This window comes from Schistocerca cancellata, chromosome 4, assembly GCF_023864275.1.
Source record: "Schistocerca cancellata isolate TAMUIC-IGC-003103 chromosome 4, iqSchCanc2.1, whole genome shotgun sequence".
Taxonomy (NCBI): Eukaryota; Metazoa; Arthropoda; class Insecta; order Orthoptera; family Acrididae; genus Schistocerca; species Schistocerca cancellata.
Window position 1 is genome coordinate 601,779,518 of NC_064629.1, and position 24,323 is coordinate 601,803,840.

Genomic DNA, 24,323 nt, shown 5'->3' on the forward strand with positions numbered 1-24,323 from the left:
GTAAGTCAACTACCCTGGCCAGCAAGATCTCCGGATCTGTCCCCCATTGAGCATGTTTGGGACTGGATGAAGCGTCGTCTCACGCGGTCTGCACGTCCAGCACGAACGCTGGTCCAGCTGAGGCGCCAGGTGGAAATGGCATGGCAAGCCGTTCCACAGGACTACATCCAGCATCTCTACGATCGTCTCCATGGGAGAATAGCAGCCTGCATTGCTGCGAAAGGTGGATATACACTGTACTAGTGCCGACATTGTGCATGCTCTGTTGCCTGTGTCTATGTGCCTGTGGTTCTGTCAGTGTGATCATGTGATGTATCTGATCCCAGGAATGTGTCAATTAAGTTTCCCCTTCCTGGGACAATGAATTCACGGTGTTCTTATTTCAATTTCCAGGAGTGTATATTACACAAGTCCAATGGTTCCTCAATCCATTTTATTAGCTTCATCTTGTAGATAGCAACTTGCAGAGTCCCACTTCATGGACCATTTATACTGTATCTCACCTCTCCTATCAGCCGTTGTTAATAATTGCTGGACGCCAGATCACTGAAGGTAAATTAACAACGATCAGGTATGTGGTGTTGGGAAAACGTTAAATGAAAGAAAGTGAGTTAATAGAGTACCACATACATTAAAAGAAACAAATGCGTTATTCATCTTTATTGCCTAGTGTATCTCAGAGCACGTGGTCTTGGTAGAATTATTGATTGTATGTTACTGCTTCATATTGGTCCTTGAATACAATGTACGCTACGATCTTCTTCGAGCTGTGAGTTTAGAATTGTGTTATTATCTCTGGTAGAGTGCGAGGGATCTCTACTGTGGTGTAGGCAGGTACCAGTGACCACTTCTTCACGGTCGGCCACAGTCCTGGAGATAAAGTCTCTTCGACTGATAAAAATGTCAGACGGTAGCTAGCCACCACCTGGCATATTAATGCATTCTGTGCCAACCGACAGATGACCATTCGACAAAGGCCATCTCTCATCAAAGGTACATTGTGCAATTACAAGCGATAAGCCCGAGGTACAAATGAATCGTGGAAAAGGAAGGCTGAGGTAAGTGCCATGTTACTACCTAATTGCAGAGAGGAAGCAAAATCAGGTGTGTGAGAAACGTTGTGACTGACAGTGTATGGGGGCCGCCAGATGCCAAACCGCTAAATGGTAACAAGCTGGCAATCCCATGTCGTTACGTACCCGATACTGCCGCACACTTGTCAGCGTCGAGCTAATATGGCAGAAGTCTGATTGCAGCAACATAACAAGTCACAAATATTTACCAAAAATGCTAAATTGATTCCAAACAAGCTTCAAATGCATGCTTAAAAGTAATGTATCCGAATTTAAACAAACAGGATGGCACTGCTAACTTAGTGTGGACTAGAAGTCGCTGCTGAGTGAAAATGTCGGGCAACTGAAGAAGGTCCGATGATGGTTACAATGACCTCTTTAATGAGGCTTCATTACAATAATTAGTGTGTGGCGTGGGGAGTATGACGGCGTCTCCCCAGAGGTGATGGCCTCAGGTTACGGATGGCAGGTTCCACTGCTGGGCGGCAGGTGCTGAATCGCCAGGTTCCCATATTTCCTCGCTGTAGCGAGTGTGGTTGGCTGTAGCTAACGCAGGGACATTAGCCTGCATCACAGAGAGTATCAGTCTTCTGTCAATACCCTGACGGGGTCAGACATGACTGTAACCTCCTATCATACTCCCAGGATGGTGGTCAAGTGTGGAATCGCACCTGGTGCCCAGAGGCTTAGGCATCAGGCAGCGGTGAATGTCCCAGCTGTGGCAGAAGTATCTGCGTCACTGACACAGAGTAGCATAGCCTCAACGTCATAGCACTAGCCACCTGTTCGAAGACGACAGGCTGCTTTGACCGTCCTTAAATACTGATTCTCCGTGCTGTTCACCACGGCTAGTGTGCCACGCTGAACTGTCTGTAACGTGTCAATGACTTTCCGGCTCTCATAACTGAGTTTCAGTAATTGTGTAGGTTACGTCAAGTGGCACGTGTCGTCTGTCGTCACTCTACTGTTGCGAAGTTTCTGACCGTGCAACCCCTTTGCCAACTACAAATGAAATAGCGGTGCCCTGGTTTCGTCATGATGCACTTTTGCTGGTTCCAAGACTCGCTTGTAACTTTATCCCTTTATATTCCTCCCTGCCACGAAGAAAATTCGGCCTCAAATTTTACTGCAATAAAAACACTAGTTATTTACAAATATTTACACGTCGGATTTATTTCCCCACTGATGGTATCACACTGTACGTTATTTGCTCGAATTCAGTAGCACTTATTTCTGTGCAGAGGTCTATGTTCAAGGTACACTTTGTCCCTCATATCATTGCTTCTGCTTGATGCCATTGCGACAAGTTTGAACTCATAGATGGAAGTCGGCAGGGATGGGACTGGGTTTACTTTCCACATAAGTTGGTAGTATATGATTCCTGTTACTGGGAAAATTATAGTGGCAACTGAGGTCTAGACAGGTGACAGAAGTCATGGGATGCCTCCTGATAACGTGTTGGACCTTCTTTTGCCCCCTGTAGTGCAGCAACTCGGTGTGGCATGACCGCAACAAGTCGTTGGAAATCCCCTGCAGAACTGCTGAGCCGTGCTATCTCTGTAGCCGTCCATAACTGCGAAAGTGTTGCCAGTGCAGAATTTTGTGCACAAACTGACCTCTCCATTATGTCCCATAAATATTTGGTGGCATTCATATCGTATGATCTGGATGGCCAAATCATCCACTCGAATTGGCCAAATCATCTACTCCAATTGTCCAGAATGTTCTTCAAACCAATCACGTGGTAGCCGCTGACCTAGGGGTGAATCTTACGACAGTAATGGCATTCTGGTCATAGAGTAAAGATGAAACGGTACTCCATCCATTTCTACTATATGCCATTCAATGTCAACTTCGGTGTGATGTGCAACCAGGCAGTCTAAACCGAGAATGACCGTGTAGCCACTGCCAAACACAGGAAAAACGTCTACACCAACGCAGAAGTTATCTTCCCCAACTCAGAAACCAAATAAAGTTGAACCAGTTGAATCTACAAGACCCCAGCTTATGCTGCTTAGTGACCAACATGGCGGATTTACTTTCACTTTATCAAGTATAGCCTTACTTGCCACAGATACCTGCAATCCGGTGTCTTACAAAAATTTACAAAGTCATGTAACTGGTCAGAAAAGGGTCTGCCACTGATTTTGCACTTGCGCTGACTTTTACTGGCTGCCTTGTTTAACTGAGAGGAGCGAGGTCTGTCCTTTAGCCGTGTTCCATGCCTCTCCGAGTTTCTGTCCATGCAATTCTGTTCAGAATGTCCAAGCCATGTACATATCTGGCACTGCCATTCTCTGCAATCAGACCTCATATACCTACATGTAAAACATTTAAGATCTGTGTTAAATAGGACCTTATTTTTCCAAGGTTTGGTGACCACATCAGTTTTGGCTAGCACCAACACTGGTTGTGCTGCTTTGTTTAGAGTCTTTGGAAATTCCATCGTGACTCTACGAGACATTTTTGGGTGCTAACCCAGTAATAAGGCGTCAAGTTCTCTTTTCTCAGCTTCTTGCAAGTAGGCTTCATTAGCATTATCGTCCTCCATGAGCTCTTACGTATTGACATTAATTTTCTGAATACGATCTACAAAACACTCTACTAATTCCCCATGCTTTTGAAACAAGCTGTTAAGTTGCTCACGGTAGTATCTCGATGTATTCTTCCTCCTACATCTACCTACTAACTCTTCCCTAAAGACATCAAACAACAGCGTTTTGCTTAAATTCTTGTGGTACATCACATGTGTCCATGTGTCCCCAAATAGTTTTAACTTGGCTGTACTCAAAAATTGCTCATTACTCCAATTTCCTAACAGCGCAGCTGTGTCCAAACTATCGACAAACGCCAAAATATGCTCTCCAGATTTTCCTGAAAATGGTGTTATCAATTCAGCAGTGCTGGTGCCCAGGACAAGTGTACTAGGAAGTGTCTGTTCCCTCCTTTCCTCCTTTAGTTTCCCTGATTCAGTTAGTTGCTGAGTTACTTGGTTTATTAACTTCTAAATAAGCGCCCTGAGCCGAAATTTGTTCCACCATGTTGCCTACTAAGAGAGGACATGAAAACAACCATACAGGCTCAAACAAAAATTGTGTTGTTGCATAGGGTGTCCGTGCTGCAGAAGATCCGAGGTTATGGCTGCTGTCGTCTGGCTGTTCATCTTCTTCTTTATGTTCATCCCCAGAAGTCCCCCTAACATAAGTTATAATATGACGGCTCTGATAGCTTAGTGGGGGCTAGGATTCGCTGCTGAGGGAGAATGTTGTGCAGCTGAAGAAGGTACAGTGATGGATACAATGACTTCTTTATTGAGGTTTGATTTCAATCATTAGTGTGTGACATGGAGAATGTGACAGCATCTTCCCAGAGGCGACGGTCTCCAGCTGCTGTGCGTTCTGCTGCTATACAGCTGCTGCTGCTTCACCAAGTTCCTGCGCTTCCTGGCTGTAGTGAATGTGTCTGGCGGTGGCGACCACAAGCACATCAGGCTGCACCACGATCCCTGGCTTGGAGCGTAGTGGTCTTCTGTTGGTGCAAGAACAAAAATGCAACTTACATACTGCTTTATTTGCAAAAACAAAAGCAAAAAAACGTTCTGGTACTGTGGCACTCTATGAGGTGATTTTTCTCTTTTTTTTAATTTAGACATCCCAAAACGTTATTTTAAAGCTTTCTTTTGTCAGAGGTACCGGTATTGGGTACTGAATCGCACTGTCACAAATTAAGCACTGTGCTTGTGTGTGTGTGTGTGTGTGTGTGTGTGTGTATGAGATAGATAGAGAGAGAGAGAGAGAGAGAGACAGACAGAAAGGGAGTGAGAGAGAGTTTGTGTTTACATACAATGGGATGGACACAGAGAGTGGAGAGGAAGAAATGTGCTGAATATGTATGCATGAGTGAAGGTGGGGGAAAGAACTAGTGTATATACACTGATCAGCCAGAACATTATGACCACCAACCTACTACTGATATAAACCCATCCAGACGATAGCAGCATTATCTGGCAAGGAGTGACTGCTAGTCAGACACACGCATGGTGCATGCAGTATCAGTGAATGTGTTGTCCGTGTGTAGAATGGGGATGCCCCGGAGGCTCAGCTTGAGCATTTTGGAAACTGCACTACTTGTCAAGTGTTCGGCGAGTGCTATCATGAGTGTTTTCAACACATGGCGGAACCAAGGTGAAACCACTTCCAAACATCATGGGGCTGGGTGGCCACCCTTCATTACAGATGTCGAAAAGCTGAAACCACTTCCAGACATCGTGGGGTCGGGTAGCCACCCTTCAGTACGGATATCGGATGTTGCAGACTGGTAAAACAGAACAGGCAGTGAAATGTGGTGGAAATAACATCAGACTTTAATGCTGGGCACAGTACAAGTGAGTCTGAACAAATAGTGCACCAAATACTTCTAACGAAGGGCTTCCTCAGCCAATGACCCATGCATGTGCCAATGTTAACCACGAGATTAGCGACTATGACTGAAATGGGCACGTGATCATCAGCACTGGACAATGGCACAGTGGCAATGCTCTGCACGGTCCGATGAACCCCAATGCTGATGGGAGGGCACGAATCCGTTACCTTCCAGGGGAACATTTCCTTGACACCTGTACTGTGGGACGGAGACAATCTGGTGGTAGCTCCAGTATGCTTAGGAGAACATTCACGTGGGCTTTCATTGATCCAGTGGAGCTCATGCAAGGCACCATGATTGCCAAGCAGGATCTTACACCGCTTCGTGACGATCACGTTTCCTGACAACAGTGGCATATTTCAACAAGATAATGCGCCATGTCACAAGGCCAGGAATGTGACGGAGTGGTTCAAGGAATACAGTACCTGATTCCAATTGATGTGCTGTCCCCCAATTCACCATATCTGAACCCGATCGAACACTTGTGGGATGTGATTGAATGTGGAGTCAGAGCTTGTCGCCCCCATCCTTGGAGTTTATGGGAATTAGGTGGCATGTGGGCAGATGTGGTGCCAGCTCCCTCCAGCGACTTGCCAAGGCTTTATTGCTTCAGTACTGTGAAACATTGCCACTCTATCCATGCCAAATGTGGATGTACCGGCTGTTAGGTAGGTGGTCATAATGTTCTGGCTGATCAGTGTACATGACCCAGCCACACTAATGTAACCATTACCTACGTTCGACATCAAAGTGCTATAGCCACTCACAGACAGCAGGTGGCAGCATTAGCAGTGTAGAGTATAACATGTGTCGGGGTATGCAGGAACAGCGCAATCTTTGTCAATGCAGAAATGGTGTGATTTATCTAATGTCTAAAAGGGCCCGATCACTTGCTTTCAGGTCTTATTCAGTAGTAACAACTGTACTTCAAAGTATCTCATTCTGTCTGCCGCCACACATACTGGGCATAACATCATACTTTGTAGCTTATATTTTAGACGTTGTTAGCCACATTTTCATCCCCCTATACTGAATATGTATCATTACTGTATTACAGGGATTTGAGCCTGATGGTCCGAGGAAAAGGCTAAAAGGGGTTGTCAAGAAATAAAAAGTCTGAAAATGTGATCGAGACTGTTTTCTACTGATTTTTAACATTTTATACCAATCACTGTGCTCCAGTCAAAAATGCTTTCTAAAATTTTAAAAGAGTGGAAGCATTTCCGAAATGGCTATGTTTGTAAACTGTTCATGTGCCACCATGGTTAAAGCATACCATGCATGGCAAAATTGCAATATCCAAAACTGATGCTAAGTGGTTATAAATCTGTGGTGCAACTGTGGTGCATCATGCACTATAGATGACAGGGCTGAACGATGCCTGCAGAGATGTGTACAGACAAATAGATGTAAAACTGTTGAGCAATTGACAAGACGAACCAAGGGACTACCAACAGTATCTCCTCATTGGCCATTTAGTGCATGTAGCTGCATATGGGTCTCTGCAGCAGGTGCATGGTTCATGCATAGGTGTTCATTTTTTATGCGTGCTGTTCTAGAGTGGAGTAATAGAGAATTAGAGTGCACTTTGTTTGATTAATCTTCTGCCAGAACCTTAAGTGTTATTTGAACCATAACCATGTAGATGCAGATGTAGGTGCACCCATGTGGACTGCTGTTCATCAGCGACGAAGGCTGGAATTTGCTTGCCAATTGCACCACTGGACATCCACTAAGTTGGGACAGAAGGCCTTTTCAGATAAATCAGTTTTACGCTCCATTATGTCAAACTTCTGAAAGCAAACACCCTGCAACAATCGTCAGGCGGGTCCAGGATAGAGAGGGGAATGTGACGGTCTGGGGAATGTCTTCGTGGCTTCCCTGGGTGTTCTTGTCATGTCGGAAGACACAGTGGATTAACACAGTTATCCATCTATTCTCGGGAACCACATATACCCCTACATGCAGTTTGTTCTTCCTTGGCACGCAGTTCATTGGAATGTACAGAGGAACGTATATCACCCTGCACTACTGTACCAGACATTGGAAGTCACTGAGTGGACTGAAGGGACATCAAAACCACATTTATGGTTCTAATCCTCATCAGTTTACATTTTTATTTTTTAGATGTTTCTTCCCTACTCCTTATCATTTCTTATCATTTATAATCAGGACACTGTTCTATGTGTCCACTAACTGGGCTGTGCACAACCGTAACTAGTCCTGTCCAGTTCATGTAGGGTGACTTCCAGATGGAGTAAACAAACAATGAATACATCACTATGCTTTTGATACTGGGTGAATTCGATAACCAAGCTGCTATTGCTGCTCGTACGTATACTGCACAGTACCCTCAAAGGTGAAATCCTGATAAGAATGTTTTTGTCTCCTGGAGCAATGTCATCAGGGAAGCAGTAGTCTTTGTCCACAAGTAATGGACAGGTGTCATTCAAGGACTAGACATGCTCCACAAACACAGGATGCAATTCTTGATACCGTTCACCATTCACCTCAGTGAAATACCCATGATACTGCAAGGCAATTCAGATATTTCAAAAATTGGTTGTTTAAGTGTTTCTTAGTGAAGAATTGCACCTGTATCATTACACGTTTACTCAACACCAGTGGCCAGAAGACCTCATTCAACGAATGCAGTTTTGTGAATGGCTTTTGCAAAAAGTGGAAGATAATGAACATTTTATGAAGAGTGTGATATGGACAGACAAATCTATCTTCACTCGCAAAGGTATTTTTAACCTCCACAACAGACATTATTGGTCACAACACAACCGACATGTCACACATAAGCAAGACTTGTAGGCACGCTTTGCCATAAATCTGTGGCCTGGAATCATGGAAGGAGTGCTTTTGGGCCCCTACATATTGCTGGACAATTTGAATGTGCTCCTGTATTGTATGTTTCTTTACAGCACTTTGCCTGACTCATTGGAAAACATCCCACTTGGTGTTCGGCGAAAGCTATGGTCTCAACGTGATGGTGCACAGCCACACTTCAGAATGAATGTGTGTAACTATTTAAATTAAGCGTTTTCAGGGAAATAGATTTGCCACTGAGGTCAAATATTCTGATCTTCTCTTTTCCATCCGAAATCTGCACTACAACAGCACGGATCCCATACCCACTGGCATCTGTGTGTAGTTCTGTAGGTGCTCTCTCATCATATAGATCAAGTACAGGGTCAGTCGTCAGAGCTTTTTGCAGCACATCGAAAGAATCTTGTTGAGCACCACCCCAGATAAATTTAGCATCGGCTTTTAACAACTCTTGGAGTGGCCTGGCTTTGATACAAAAGTTTTTGATTAAACGACGGTAATAAGAACACAATCTGAGGAAGCTTCTCACATTTCTAATACTTTTAGGGATAGAAAATTCCGTCATAGCTCTCACCTTTTCTGGGTCTGGCCGTACACCTTCGTTTGACACAAGGTGTCCAAGCATTTAGATTTCTTTTGCTCCAAGGGACACTCTCTTGGATTAAGTTGGAGGCACTTAAGAACGGTCCTCAGTCTTTTTATGAATTCATCAAATGTCTCTGAGAACACTATAATGTCACCTAATTAACAAAGACACATCGTCCACGTCAGGTGCCATTCGTTCCAAAGTTGCTGGTGCATTACACAGACCAAACGGTATTACCTTAAATTCATACAGGCCCTCAGGGGTTATGAATGCAGTTTTCTCACGATCAGCCTTATCTACTTCGATTTGCCAGTAGCCCAAGTACATGTCCGTGGCTGAGAAAAACTTAACCCCTTTCAGACAATCTGGTGTATCATCAATTCATGGAAGAGGGTAAACGTCCTTTGTAGTTATCTTATTAAGCTTCCTGTAATCAACACAAAAGCGCCAACTGCCATCCGTCTTCCTGACAGGAACCACTGGTCACGACCATGGGCTCTGCGAAGGCTGAATGATGTCATTCTTCATCATTTTCTCTACCTCGTCGCAAATTATTCGACGTTCCGTTGCTGACACACGTTATGCTCTCTGGCTTATTGGTTGATGGTCTCTAGTGCTAATCCGGTGCTTCACTGACGATTTGTCTAATTTGCTCTTCACCTGTGGATTGAAGCATTCAGAGAACTCTTGAAGAATGGCAGTTAGCTTCTTCTGTTGTTCCTTAGTTAGATCTGGTGATAGTCGAGCTAGAAGATCTTGTCTCGTAGTGGTGGCGCGAAAGTAGCGCTAATTTCGCCCACAGACCCGGCATGGGAAGTTTCTATGACGCTCAGCTGTTCTGCAATTAACAGCTCAGCATTTACTACGCACATGCATCTTGGAAGGATCTGCGGTTCTCGGCGACACTTAACTATCCACAATTCACCGAATCCGTTCTTAAACGAGATGCCAGAGTCTGGGATGATCAAGTTATTCTCCAGTGGTTTGCTTCTCTTACATTCCACTACAAGATCCACGGGTTGATGCATGGCATGACACACAACAGCTACCTTTCTAGTGCTGACTGTAGGAATGATCACTTCATCCAGCACACATAGTCTCCACACACTCGGATGCGCATCTTCCTGTCCAGAGTATCTCATCTCATCTACCATAATCTTGGAGCGACCACAATCTATAATTGCTTGAGAAGCTATCAAAAAGTCCCATCTGAGAATGACGTCATGACTACACTCTTGTAAGACGATGAATTCTAACAGCTGTGTATGGCCACTTATATCCACACGAATGACACATCTTCCTGTAGGTTTTACATATTTCCCATTAGCCTCCTTCAGCAGAGATGTTTTGCTGTCGACGAATACGGTTTTCTGCAACTGGCGATGGTACTTCTCCGAAATGACTGATTATGATGCTCCAGAGTCCACAAGAGCTTGGGCTGGTTGGCCATCCATGAGGATATCGACGTAGTTTCCTATCATTTTCGTTGTGATCGACGGCGGAGGGTTTTTCTCTTCGACAGTCTCACCTCCAAGGAAGGTCGCACTCTTTAGTTTTCCAGATGGCGGCGGCTAGGTGATCGGCTGCAGCTTCTAAACGGCGATGTGGACCTTGATCGGCGTGTTGGGGAGCGTCCTCTCCAGCGGCTAGCTTGCGGCGATGGTGACCTACGTCGTCTGGCGCCCACCTCTTCTTGTTCATCTTCGTCGTCCCGGAGTTGGCGACGGCTAAGATCGGTCTGCTGTCTTCTGGCGCGGGCGCCATCAAATATCCTTTCTCGACAATAACGCATCACATGTCCCGGTCGTCCGCAGTGGAAACATACTGGTTGGTTACCCTGGGTCCTCCAGACATCAGTCTTCCTTGGTACCTAAACAGGTTCCTCATGCGGCATTGTAGGAACGTAACTTCGCCTGGGTCTAGACTTTTTTACTGTTTTAAAGAGAAATGAAGGACGAGAGATTGGGTTCAATGTCTGTTCCACTTCCTCCCTTATGACCTCTTGAAGCGTCTCGGTTTTTTGCTCGACGTGCAATCCAAGTGCCTTATGAACTTCGTCTCTCACTATCTGACAACGAACACTTGTGAAATCAGTTTCTTCCTCCATCACAGACATCGATACGACGTTTGGAAGCCGTTCAAACTTCTTACGTGTAATTCTTTTTTGATGCATTGTCTCGATATACTAGCACCATTTTATGAAGTCGTCTGCTGTCGAAACCTCCTTCAGGAGTAGGGCTTGATACATGTCCTCAGCAACACCCTTCATGAGATATGCAACCTTATCTTCCTCCTTCATTTGAGAATCCTCTATTTTACACAGCTCCAAGACGTCTTGAATGTAAGATGCTGTAGTTTCTCCTGGACGCTGTGCCCTGCACTTTAATTTATCTTCAGCCTTGCACTTCTGTCGTAGTGTGTCGCCGAAATACTCGCGCAGTTCCGCCTGGAATACTTCCCAGCTTGTGAACTTCTCCTCGTTGTTCTCATACCATTGCTTGGCAGTGCCCTCCAAGTAGAAAAATATGTTAGCCAAACACACGGTGTCATCCCATTTGTTAAATTTTACTATAAGCTCATATACCTTCAGCCACTTGTTTGGATCTTGACCATCGTCACCAGAGAACCCGGAAGGATGTCTCATGTGATGGCACACAGTTGCTGTCATCGTGACGTCATCTTCTTCTTCTGTCTCTAATAGATTTCGATCTATAGAATATGCCTCAAACTCGGGTTTCTCGCCACGGAAATGGCGGCTCTGTCGTGGCCTGATGGGAGCCACTGTGTCGTCGACAATGTGCGGTATCACAAGTTCCAATACCCAGCGTCTCTACCAGAATAATGTCACGCAGAGGAAGGTGTTAGGAGATGAATGACGAACACTAACTTTACTTAACGAAGGTTTATTCAGCACTTGCACATACAAGAGCGCAGAGTGAACTGCCTCCAGCCAGAACACATACAGTATATATACTGTTACAGAACATTCCAGTACAATGATTCTTGCCATTTGTGGATACTTCTAGAATAGCAATATTTCAGTTCAGGTGAGTTTTGAACTCACGACCCTCCATGCAACAATCTAGTATCATAACCACTACACTACAGCGGCTGCACTACACAGCTTCTTCTGCAACAATATTTTGAACAATTAATTCTCATAAAATACAACCTGAATACAAAATTAACTATTTTGTGAAATTGTCCCCTATGTGTCATTTACAAAATGCAATCAAATAAAGAAAAAATTACCTATATATTACTATCAGGAATGGTATAAGAACAAGTCGATAGTTCCACCTTACGCCATTACAGCTAGTTCCAATATAAATCAGTGTTGAACTTCCCACATAGAAGTGTTGATTTCTTGCATAGCTATAGATGAAAGCAACAACTGTATTTGCATATATCTCTGTGTATTAATAATTTTATAATAGCTTTGCATTTCTACTCTTTTTTAGTCTCATAACTGCTTTTACACAAATAATCTGACAGTATGTAGCCTCATGTAGAAATTGAAACTAACTCATCTACGTATATCCAATTTTCTGTGGGGCGTAGAACACTAATAACACTTAGTTCAGTACTAGTACTTGGTGTTGCCTTTTTCATACTACTGATATCTTATCATACCAGATCACTTCCACAAACTTTGTAAGTTTATTCAAAATCATTTACTCTCCCCATTACATAGATTTCTGTCACATCTGGCACAGCTGAATGTTTCTGAGTCATAATCTCTACATAGCCACAGGAGGACCCTGTTTAAGGTCCAAGGGCCACTTGGGGCACCAGGCTGAGGCACACTAGAGGTGCCTCTTGTGAAAAATTTGCACACAGAGTGTATCATAATTAGTAGCAAAACCAATCCATTTCCATGTTCAGTAAATTTAGGTTTATTTTGACAGGTCTCATGAAGAGCCCAAGGAATTGCAGCTTGGCAGGTAATGTACATGCGAGGGAAGTAGAAGGGAAAGGGGCCATGAAATGTTTCTTGTGTGGAAAAATGGGTGAGGGGGGGAGGGGGGGGGGGCAAATGACATGTAGTCACTTGTGTGGAAAAATGGGTGAGGGGGGGAGGTGGGGGGGGGGGGCAAATGACATGTTGTCACTTGTATGGAAAAATGATCCTTGTCACAGATTTTGGTAGAAAGATGTACCTATTAATTTTCTGGTTTCTTTCAATCAGTGTGGTATACTTGTGTGATATGGTAGTTTTTGTTTGAACTTTTCTGGTCTGTTTTCAGCTGAGGTTTGATAGGGTCATTGAATGTTCATCAAACCAGGAACATATGCTTGCAGACCTGTGAACATAGCTCTTGCCATCACAAAAGATGGTAGTGTCCATGACATATCACCATGAATATATAGAAGAAAGGAAGATAACTGTTTGGCAAGAATGCTGAAATATACATCCGTAGCCTGAATGAATGGGCTCAAGCCATGGTACAAAAAAGCATCCCTCGAAGAGCACAGGACCACTTCCATCCTGACCTACACCCTCAGTGCATTATAGTTTAAATGCCTCATTGAGCCACCAATGCACTCAGCACCTTGCATCATTTGAAAAGAGGAAAAACTATGACTCATCAGGCCACACTATGTGCCTCCAGTCTTCTGTGTTTTTTGGCTCATTAAGTAGATTTATGTGCATTTGTGAGTAATGGCCTTTTGTGAGGTACCACCCTACGCTAAATGTCCATCGCACTCCCTTCACAACTTACTGAGATGAAACTGCATTCACTGATGTCATTTCCTGGCAAGTTTGAAACTGATCATCATTGACATCCCTGTTAGTTAAGACCTTATCATGACCATAGTTAATATGCTGTTACTTGGCTGTGAATGGTTTGCCTCTGTACTTCTGACTCAACTAACATCTCTGCCCAAACTCTTTGCCTTTACAAATGTCTGCTTGTGTCTGTGTATATGCAGATGGATATGTGTGTGTGTACGAGTGTATACCTGTCCTTTTTTCCCCCTAAGGTAAGTCTTTCCGCTCCCGGGATTGGAATGACTCCTTACCCTCTCCCTTAAAACCCACATCCTTTCATCTTTCCCTCTCCTTCCCTCTTTCCTGACAAAGCAACCGTTTGTTGCGAAAGCTTGAATTTTGTGTGTATGTTTGTGTATGTTTGTGTTTGTTTGTGTGTCTATCGACCTGCCAGCGCTTTTGTTTGGTAAGTCTCATCATCTTTCTTTTTAGGGTATGATAAAAGATATTTTGATATTTGATAAAAAGACATATTGGTCAAGTTTTTTATAATATATTATGCAGTGTTATTTATTTTTTACAGAAATGATTTTACAGATGAATTAAATGTTGGCTTCTTAGTAGTTATATATACTGTCTGACAAAACAGTGAAGCACCCAGAAGACATGGTCGGCTGTCAAACATATAAAACACAAGTGTTTGTGTAAAAGATTATAGTTGCAATTCTCCGTGACAGGTTGAACAGCCACCGTAGCTCATTAGTGCATGAAGCACACTGTAACCCCTCCACATCTGTGCCTGCCATCCAAGAACAAGTAATGGATTCCCTGCAATGTTCTGTATCATCCTGCATCATTCAGTAGAGATTAGCGGCAGCCAGACTAGGGAACTACTTTCCCGTATGTAGGCTGCCATTGATGCCACAACACAAACAGCAGCGTTCAGAGACGTGCCACGAACAGGGAACCTTGACTGCTGATGAAAGATGTCACATTGTATTCTGCAATGAATCATGATTCTGCGCTAGGCTAGATGATCATCGTCGACAAGCATGGTAGTGACGTGGGAAGACGTCCCATTCTTCCAATGTTTTGGAGAGGCATAGTGGTGTTAGTCTTGGCATCATGGTGTGTAGAGCCATTGGGTATGATTTTACATCGTAGCTGGTACTGGTTACAGAACTGTGATGGCAAAATGGTACATAACAGACATCCTGCATTCTCGCATACTACCACTCGTACTACAGTATTGTGGTGCTACTTTTCAACAGAACAATTCTCATCTACACATGGAAAGTGCCTCTGTGAACTCTCTGTGTGATGTTGAGGTATTCCTGTTCTAGCAACATCAAGATTTGTTGTCGATAGAAAATGCTGAGGACCAGCTCAGACATCAACTCTGTCAAAGTGCCAGTATCCAGGATACCAAGGAATGACTTGCCATTGGAGAGGGTACAATGGCTTTATGACACTCTTGACAATTGTATCAGTAAATAAAGCCAGGCAAAAGAGAGTGCAATGCCATACTGATAGGTGGGTCCACTTTACTGTCAACTTCTTTGTAAATTTGCCCCAATCTTGTAATCACTGAAATAATGTCACATACCCTCTCAACTCATGAAGTTTCGTTTTGTTCCCTCCTCCCCAATTGTTGCTTCACTATTTTTGTCAGGCAGTGTATACACAGTTTTCTGACTCGTGTAAATACACAATAATGAGATACTTGTGACCTGTATAACCATTATCTTTTGTGGAAGTCCAGAAAACAGTTCCTTATTGTCTAACATTGTCTTGATGGACAACTCATCTCTGAGCGCTACATAAAAGCTATACAGAAAACTACTATTGCAGAAACAATTTTAAATAGTGCTGCAGAGCAAATGCGGAGATAAAAGCCAAAACCTTACCATTTTCAGAAATGTTTCTTGTAGCTCACCTATTTGTTAGCACAAAACAGCTGCAGTATCATTAAAGGAGCCACTCAAGTAACTGTTGCCACCCTCTCCATCTGCTCTGTGTGCCACACAAGCAAATACACTACTCTTCTTTGCATAAAATGCTGTAGGGCTGATTTTATATAAAAACAACTTTTCTTGTGAATGCCTAAGTTAACAAATTTGTAATTCTTAAAGGAAATAATCACAATGTTTTGGAATAATATCTACCATAGTATTTTTTTTATCCAGATATTTCTCAAAATTATCCACTTTTTGTAGAATTTCTTAAAAGTTCACAGTTTAGCCTTTGTAAGATCATTCATAATAAGTATAAAGAGCTGAAACAAATGTTTCCACATTCCCAAGATGCAATTGCTCAAGTGATTCAACAAATTGTCACAGCACTATTTTACAATGTATTGGAAGCTTACAAACTTGTTAAGCACAACCATAGCGGGTTATATCCTGTTGTTAATATTCAGTAACTCATATCTGTATGGTACAGTTTATAATATAGTTTTAATGTCGCTAAGTTTGGATTTTTTTTACTAAAAGTAGTTCTGAAGGAACATACCACCACAGTCACACTTTTGGCATGAGCCACTTTTAGTTAAGGGACAGCACCATTTCTTACTTAGTGACTCTTAAACTGCAATGCATCTCCTCCATTACTGGCAGTTCATGAAGGCATACTGTCACATGCTTTCATGTTTTCACTGTGTTTGTTGGTTCTTCATTGACTAAGAGTTTGTTACTTTGTCCTACGTTTAAATTGACCCTCACACAGTATATCACCTCTTCCAAGATGGTTTATAAAGCTATTCATTAATGAAAATGTGGTTAAGATGTGTCTGAATTGTGATTCCCACAAATTTTGCAATGACTGAAAATGTGGAAAGATACGAAAGAAGTACCATCAATATTTTCTGAAAGTTTGAATCATAAATGTGCTCCATAATTAATTCTTATAAACAAAAAAGCATATCATAACTTCAGTTTTGAGCTAGTTGTCATAGTATTATATTAGTCAATATCTAAATTCATTACACATTTAACAATAAGTCATTACAATTTCACCAAGTAAATTTTTCATTAAGACTTTTGACTTCTTTCATTGTAGCCGATCCAGGAAGTCTCATTCAATGGACCGTACTCCATGCCTGACAAAGCGGTCACATCCTGGAGCAGCAGTGAGTGTGAAAACACAAGGACCTGTAAGACGGAGCAATGAGGGACCGCCTTCATTACCATCTGCAACACCTTCACAAGATAGTGATTCTCATGAAACCCCACCAAAAGTGTTCCAGGCTGCCCAGTATGAACAGCATCTTGTTGAGACACTTGAAAAGGATATCATTCATAGAAATCCTAATGTGCAGTGGAACCGTGTCGCTGGGCTGAGCGAAGCAAAGGCAATACTTCAGGTGATGAACAATATTCAATTACACACTTATTTTAGACAGTAATATTTTGTTGAGTTACATGTTATTACTAACACAACTCAAGAATAATCAAAAATTTCAGCTAAATATGATGAAAGTATTAAAAAACCAGAAGAAGGTGTACATGAGAAATGTTTCTCTACTGCTTGAATAACTTTTTGTATTTAAAATATACTCTGGATGTGTGGTATCAGAAATTATGTTTTATATCTCCTGCTTAATAAAAAGAACAGTTTAATACTAAATCATTACATCAGACATGAGAGCAAATACCCTCCCCTCAGGTGCCCTGGATATTGATTGACATCTGCACTCTTCGTGCCACTGGTTAGTGGCTGTCAGGTACTGCGTACCATGAGCACCATTCTCTTCCTCCTGTGTTCTATATGTAGAGGAAGCATGATGAGACCTGTGTGTGTCCTACTGCTTCTTATCTTGCTCATGTGGATTTTCCCTGACATGTACAAAAACAACAAAGTAAAACCAAATTTCTTAACACACCGGTGTTCAAAAGTTTCCTTAACAACTTTCCACAGAAAGAACATCCAAAATTTAACGTTCTATGTTATAAATCTTCTGAAAGACTTTAACTTGGACCAGATATGCTATTGAGAGTTACAGTATTCATCTCTGAATTTCATGTATATGCTTTACCAATGCAGCCTTGCCAGAGTCGTACTCATTTTTAATCTCCTGTATATGCTTAATTTTATCAGTAGTATTTCATTGAAATGGGATACGCCATTTCCTGTCTCCATAATTAAGTACATAACATAGTTAAGACTTCCACTACTACTTCATGTAATCATCACTAACTAGCAAGACAACGAATGTTTCTCATGATGATGTGCAATTGTGTAGAGACAGCCACAATTTGCCTTTAAAAATAGTACTGAGTGACAGTAAGGCACACAAAAAAATGGAGATTTCCACTTGCTGAGCGGTAAGACATATTGTTTCCTCAAACAAAAAGGTTATGAGGAAGATAAACATGATTTTGAGGTTGCTGATATATTGCTTTGGATACTGGAACAAAATAAAAACATAATATTTAAATAAATATCAAATTAAATAAATACTAATGTAAAAAGTGAGTTACACACATAAAATTTAGAGGTATTCAGAAAAATATCAGTCTATAGAACCAATGTTAGGGAGGACTGGAATAGTAATAGGAAGAAAAAAGAAGAGTAGTGTGACAGAGTCAGTGGTGTGAAAGCAGAAGGAGCTAGGCAGATTACATAATATTGTTGAAGTTCAGACAAAGGATAATGTAGGAATGTAGGGTGTTCTATATGGACATTATCCATTTATGTAGAACATTTTGCATCTGTGCAGAAGATCTGTCCTTTAGTTGGAAGTTACAGATGGTATGGGTTCTGAACACGTTGGAGTCTCACAGTTTCATAATCTTGCTACTTTAGGAATCATATCAATTTAAACATTAATTTTTTTCTTCAGGAATACATATATGTTAATCACACATAAGACACATAGGGATTTCTAATAGTAGTCTAAGCATACTGGTTTTTAAAAATCCTTATTTTTTCTTACATGCAGAATATTCCCATAATTCATAATGAAGAATAGGTTATTGAACTGAAATCACTCATGTATAAAACAATGGAAACACCAGGTTGAAATATCAACTGTATAAGAAAAGGATAGATGGCTACTCACCATAAAGATGACATGTTGAGCTGGAGACAGGCACAATGAAAATATTATTACACATTTAGATTTTGGCCAAAGCCTTTTTTAGTAAAAAAACACACACACATTCATTCACACAAGCAAGCACACCTCACACATACATGACAGCCATCTCTTGCAGCTCGGACTTGTGAATAGTTGTTCCATAACCACAAATACTAATGTATGGTGCTTCACCCGGAAGAGTGACCTTCTCCGTTCTCAACAAACCGATAGATCTCATTTCTTCACAGAGTAATAGTAAGCTAGGGAAAATAGACATTTTATACTACTCACAGTTCTGCATGTAATTACTTCAGGCTGATCAGACTACAAAATTTATACTGAAACCAACTTTTTATCAACTGAATATAATGTTGATGTGCTCCATACTTCATTCTTGATAACTCATTCAATAATGAATATAGAAAGCTGCTCTTGCTTTCTATGTGACATGTAAAAACATGATATGTCATATAGCTTAGACCAGTCAGCATAAATTAAATTTTAGTGTTTTTCAACAATATGGCAATAGCAACAGAAAAAAAATTAAACATTTAGTGTGAAATTATTGTTGCAGATGACAGTCCTCTGAAACTCTTTGGCAGTGACTAAACATTTATCAGTGTTTACAGCAATACGTAGGAAAAGTTCCTATACTTACCAAGTGAGCAGGTCGGGGTAGCAGAAAAATCAAAGGACATCATATCCTATATTAACATATTTGTAACAGCATTGCTGTTTATTTAAACATTATCTAACATCTTACACTGCCAGATTCATACATGTCAGGGAAAACTGTGTTTCATGGTAATTTCTTCATGACACATGCACCATGTAGCATAAATTGATTGTGTTGGATATTGTGTGAAAGCTTACCTAGACCTCTGTGAGACCTATGGTCATTTCAGAAAGTAACATAACTACTATGAACTGTGTCAATATTACTGCTAACATTCATGACTGACACATACATTTTGAACCCTAGCCAGGTATGCGTAGTCTAAATTTGCACTTATTATTAACCACAAATAATGTTAGGAAGTAAATTTATTGGTGCACCAGTATAAAAATCCCAGAGTCTATGAAGAGGGTTCTGCAAAATGTTTGGTTAGAAACTTTACAAAATATTTTAACTGCACATGCCCTTAGAAAAAATAATTTTTTAACCTTTCCTGCACTGTCCTAGGAAATTATGTCACTGCACCATAGTGCAGTACTGAATGAAAGTATGTAAACACAATATGCAGATTACACAGTGGCAGAGATTTTCAAATGCCAAGCAGACAGATAGGAGCTTTTTGGAGAACTTACCCTTTATGCTGGTTCAACTCAGTTTATTATCCATCTGAATGCTTAGACTTTTACATAAAGTTTCATTTAGTGTATTCCCATTGACATCTGTTTCTAACCAGTAGCTGTAACATTTTTAACTGATTTAAATTGCATAATATAAGATTTGTAAGATAAAGTAAAATAATGGTAAGAATATCATGGGAGACTGTCAGTTCACCTGCCCAACGAACAACATCCTTGCATAACATGTGCCAGTAGACATTGAGTTATAAACACAATGTTTATGTCTGGCATAGTGGTTAAAAGAAAAATGTGCAGTAATACATTTGCAAAGGTGTAAAAAACAATCAGAAATTTTAAAATCTTTTGCTGTTCAAAATATCAACCCTTGTGTGCAACCTCAGTTATTAAATTAACAGAATATACACTGAAGCACCAAAGAATATGGTAAAGGTGTGCATGCTCAGGTACAGAGATATGCAAATAGGCAGAATACAGTGCTGCAGTTGGAAACACTTATATAAGACAACAAGTGTCTGGTGCAGTTGTTAGATTGGTTACTGCTGCAACAATGGCAGGTTATCAAGATTTAAGTGACTTTGAACATGGTGTTGTAGTCAGCAGATGAGCAATGGGACACAGCATCTCCAAGGTAGCGATGAAGTGGGGATTTTACTGTATGACCATTTCACGAGTGTACTGTGAATATCAGGAATCCGGTAAAACATCAAATCTCCAACATTGCTGCGGCCATAAAAAGATCCTTCAAGAACAGGACCAACAATGACTGAAGAGAATTGTTCAATGTGATAGAAGTGCAATCCTTCTGCACATTGCTGCAGATTTCAATGCTGGGCCATCAACAAGTGTCGGTGTGGACCATTCAATGAAACATCACAACACAAAGCTTTAGGCCAGTCAGTACCAACATTGGACTGTTGATGATTGGAAATATGTTGCCTGCTCAGAGGAGTCTCATTTCAAATTATATCAAGCAGATGGACGCCTATGGGTATCGAGACAACCTCAAAAATCCATGGACCTTGCGTGTCAGCAGGGGACTGCTCAAGCTGGTGGTGGCTCTGTAATGGTGTGGGGCATGTGCAGTTGGAGTGATATGGGACCCCTGATATGTCTAGATACAACTCTGACAGGTGACATGTACGTAGGCATCCTGTCTGATCACCTGCATCCATTCATGTCCATTGTGCATTCTAACAACACCCAACACATCCAGAATTCATACAGAGTGGCTCCAGGAACATGTCTGAGTTCAAACACTTCTGCTAGCCACAAAACTCCTCAGACATGAATATTATTGAGCATATCTGGTATGCCTTGCAACATGCTGTTCAGAAGAGATCTCCACCCCCTCGTACTCTTACAGATTTATGGACAGCCCGGCAGGATTCATGGTGTCAGTTCCTTCCAGCACTACTTCAGACATTAGTCAAGTCCATGCCACATTGTGTTGTAGCACTTCTGCATGCTTTTGGGGGGCCTACATGATATTAGACAGGTGTATTGGTTTCTTTGGCTCTTAAGTGTGTTCAGTAGCACTTGAAGAAAATAAGTAAAGGTACAAGAAGCTGCTTTCATTTTAGAAGGTATGGCATAAAGTTTCTGATGTTTCAGATGACAGGCTAACATTTCAGATGGTTAACTTTGCGAGTAAGCACAATACACAAAATTTGTCAGCAAAAAACCTAATAATAAAGTTTCGAGGTTAACATCTATGATCATGATGAAGAACTAAGATATAGGAGAACAAGTGTGGAGGTACTTAGACATTCACATACTGTGCATTATTTATTGTTTATGAAGATGTATACATCAATGAAATAGACACTGAAGAGTAATGGAATGATACACATTTCGTTAGTAACATACAGCACCATGATGATGGTGGACACTTGTAATGGCATGGGGTTCGCAAGACACTAGTTGCCCCATGGACTCTTACTGATTGATGATTCACATCTGGTGGAAACTAGTCTAATGATGTGTAGAATCCCAGGCTTGCTCAATAGGACTGAAATCAGACCATACTCTAATATCCATGGAGCACCACTCTGACAACATTCAAGAGTGATGTGATGATGTGATCATGTGGGTATTTACACACATCATAAAAAGTTTTGTGTCACTCCAGTTCCCAGAACTCCTGAAGATAGACATTGACTGTGGATATTGTATCACAGACACAGTCCCTTTGGCTGTTCAGAGATGTCACTAAACCTGCCTGAAGATGTAAACAACCACGCATGAGCAGTGCCTATTAGATGGAGGGGGTCCGACTGCCGATCAGTTCCTGTCATTCCACCAGGAAGGAGGTACATGGCTCGTGTTGTCTGTAGTTCAACCAAGCCTAGATGGTCAATGCCACAGTTTGATCATGTCCACATTGTTACTTTCAGCCAGGAAGGTCTCTCAACAAGGAAAGTGTCCAGGAGTCTCAGAGTGAACCAAAGCAATGTTGTTTGGACATGGAGGAGATACAGGGAGACAGGAACTGTTCATGACATGCATCGCTCAGGCCACCCAAGGGCTACTACTGCAGTGGATGACTGCTACCTATGGATTATGGCTCAGAGGAACCCTGACAGCAACGCCACCATGTGCAATAATGCTTTTCATGCAGCTACAGGACGTCGTGTTATGGCTCAAACTGCACGCAATAGGCTGCGTGATGCGCATCTTCACTCCCAACATCCATGGCGAGGTCCATCTTTGCAACCATGACACCATGAAATGTGGTACAGATGGGCCCAACAACATGCTGAATGGACTGCTCAGGATTGGCATCATGTTCTCTTCACCGATGAGTGTCACATATGCCTTCAACCAGACAATCGTCGGAGACCTGTATGGAGGCAACCCAGTCAGGTTGAATGCACTCTGTCCATCAAGTACAGCAAGGCAGAGGTTCCCTGATGTTTTAGCATGGCATTATGTGGGGCTGACATACGTTGTTGGAGGTCATGGAAGGTGCTGTAATAGCTGTACGATACGTGTATGCCATCCTCCAACTGATAGTGCAACCATATCAGCAGCATATTGGTATTGGCGAGGCATTCGTCTCCATGGACAACAATTCGTACCCCAATCATGCACATCTTGTGAATGACTTCCTTCATGATAATGACTTTGCTCGACTAGAGTGACTAGCATGTTCTCCAGACATGAACCCTACTGAAAATGCCTGGGATAGATTGAAAAGGGCTGTTTATGGACAACGAGACCCATCAACCACTTTGAGGGATCTACACCAAATCGTCATTGAGGAGTGGGACAATCTGGACCAACAGTGCCTTGATGAACTTGTGGCTAGTATGCCATGACAAATAAAGGCATGCATCAATGCAACAGGACATGCTACTGCGTATTAGAGCTACCGGTGTGTACAGAAATCTGGACCACCACCTCTGAAGGTCTCGCTGTGTGGTGGTACAACATGCAACATGCTTTATGAGCAATAAAAAGGGCAGAAATTATGTTTATGTTGATCTCTATTCCAGTTTTCTGTACAGGTTCTGGAACTCTTGGAACCGAGGTGATGCAAAACTTTTTTTGATGGGTGTATTATTATCATGCTGAAAATACATATCTCCAGTAGGACCCTATAAATGACAAATATAAACACATGATCTGCCAGCCACTACCTGAATCCTTAGTCTATGAATGATAGGAGTACATGTACCAGAGGTCACGTTCAGTCTCATATGAATTTCATCACATGAAGAGACTACCACTTATTAGCCTGCATCTTGATCATTATAGGATTACACACACATTTTGAAATATGCAATTCTGTACTGGAACTCATCTGCCTTAGTGACCTTTTACCTTTTGTTGAGCATCCATTTGCAGTGTTTTTGCCCGTATGCTAATTGCTCTGGTCTGCGAGGTGTGGTTTGCAAATTGTTTATTGTGTGATGGCAGTTTTTGTACCTTATGGTGATGCGATAGGTCTTGATGGTATTGTTTCCCAAATATTGTGTACAAAAATAGCAAGTGATCTGGAGGACTGTGGTTTGTCTATCTAAGGTTAAATTCTCAGCCCAGTGATGGAAATCCCTACCAGCTAAATTTTGATAACTGTAGTTGCAGTATTACCTGGATCAACATGTCACTGTATATACAGGAAATTGTGGCCAATGAAAGCTGCAGTACCTGTATAGCTTCAGGGATGAAGCTGTCCCTCGCATCTGACTTGTGTCACTTGTCAGTCAAACATGTTGCCTTTCTGTGTGCAGCTGTTCTGTGTACAGCCAGTGCATAGTCTGACTACATTTCAGTCATGTACCATACTGGAACACTCCATTC

At 41.8% G+C, this 24,323-nt stretch overlaps 1 protein-coding gene across 1 annotated transcript in view; it reads left to right on the top strand.

Moving 5' to 3' along the window:
• Positions 1-24,323, top strand: part of LOC126184961 (katanin p60 ATPase-containing subunit A-like 1) — a 193,369-nt gene that overhangs the window by 115,373 nt on the left and 53,673 nt on the right. Inside the window, exon 4 of the mRNA XM_049927655.1 lies at positions 16,688-16,991. Within this exon, the coding sequence (XP_049783612.1) occupies positions 16,688-16,991 (304 nt within the window). The remainder of the gene's footprint in view (positions 1-16,687; positions 16,992-24,323) is intronic.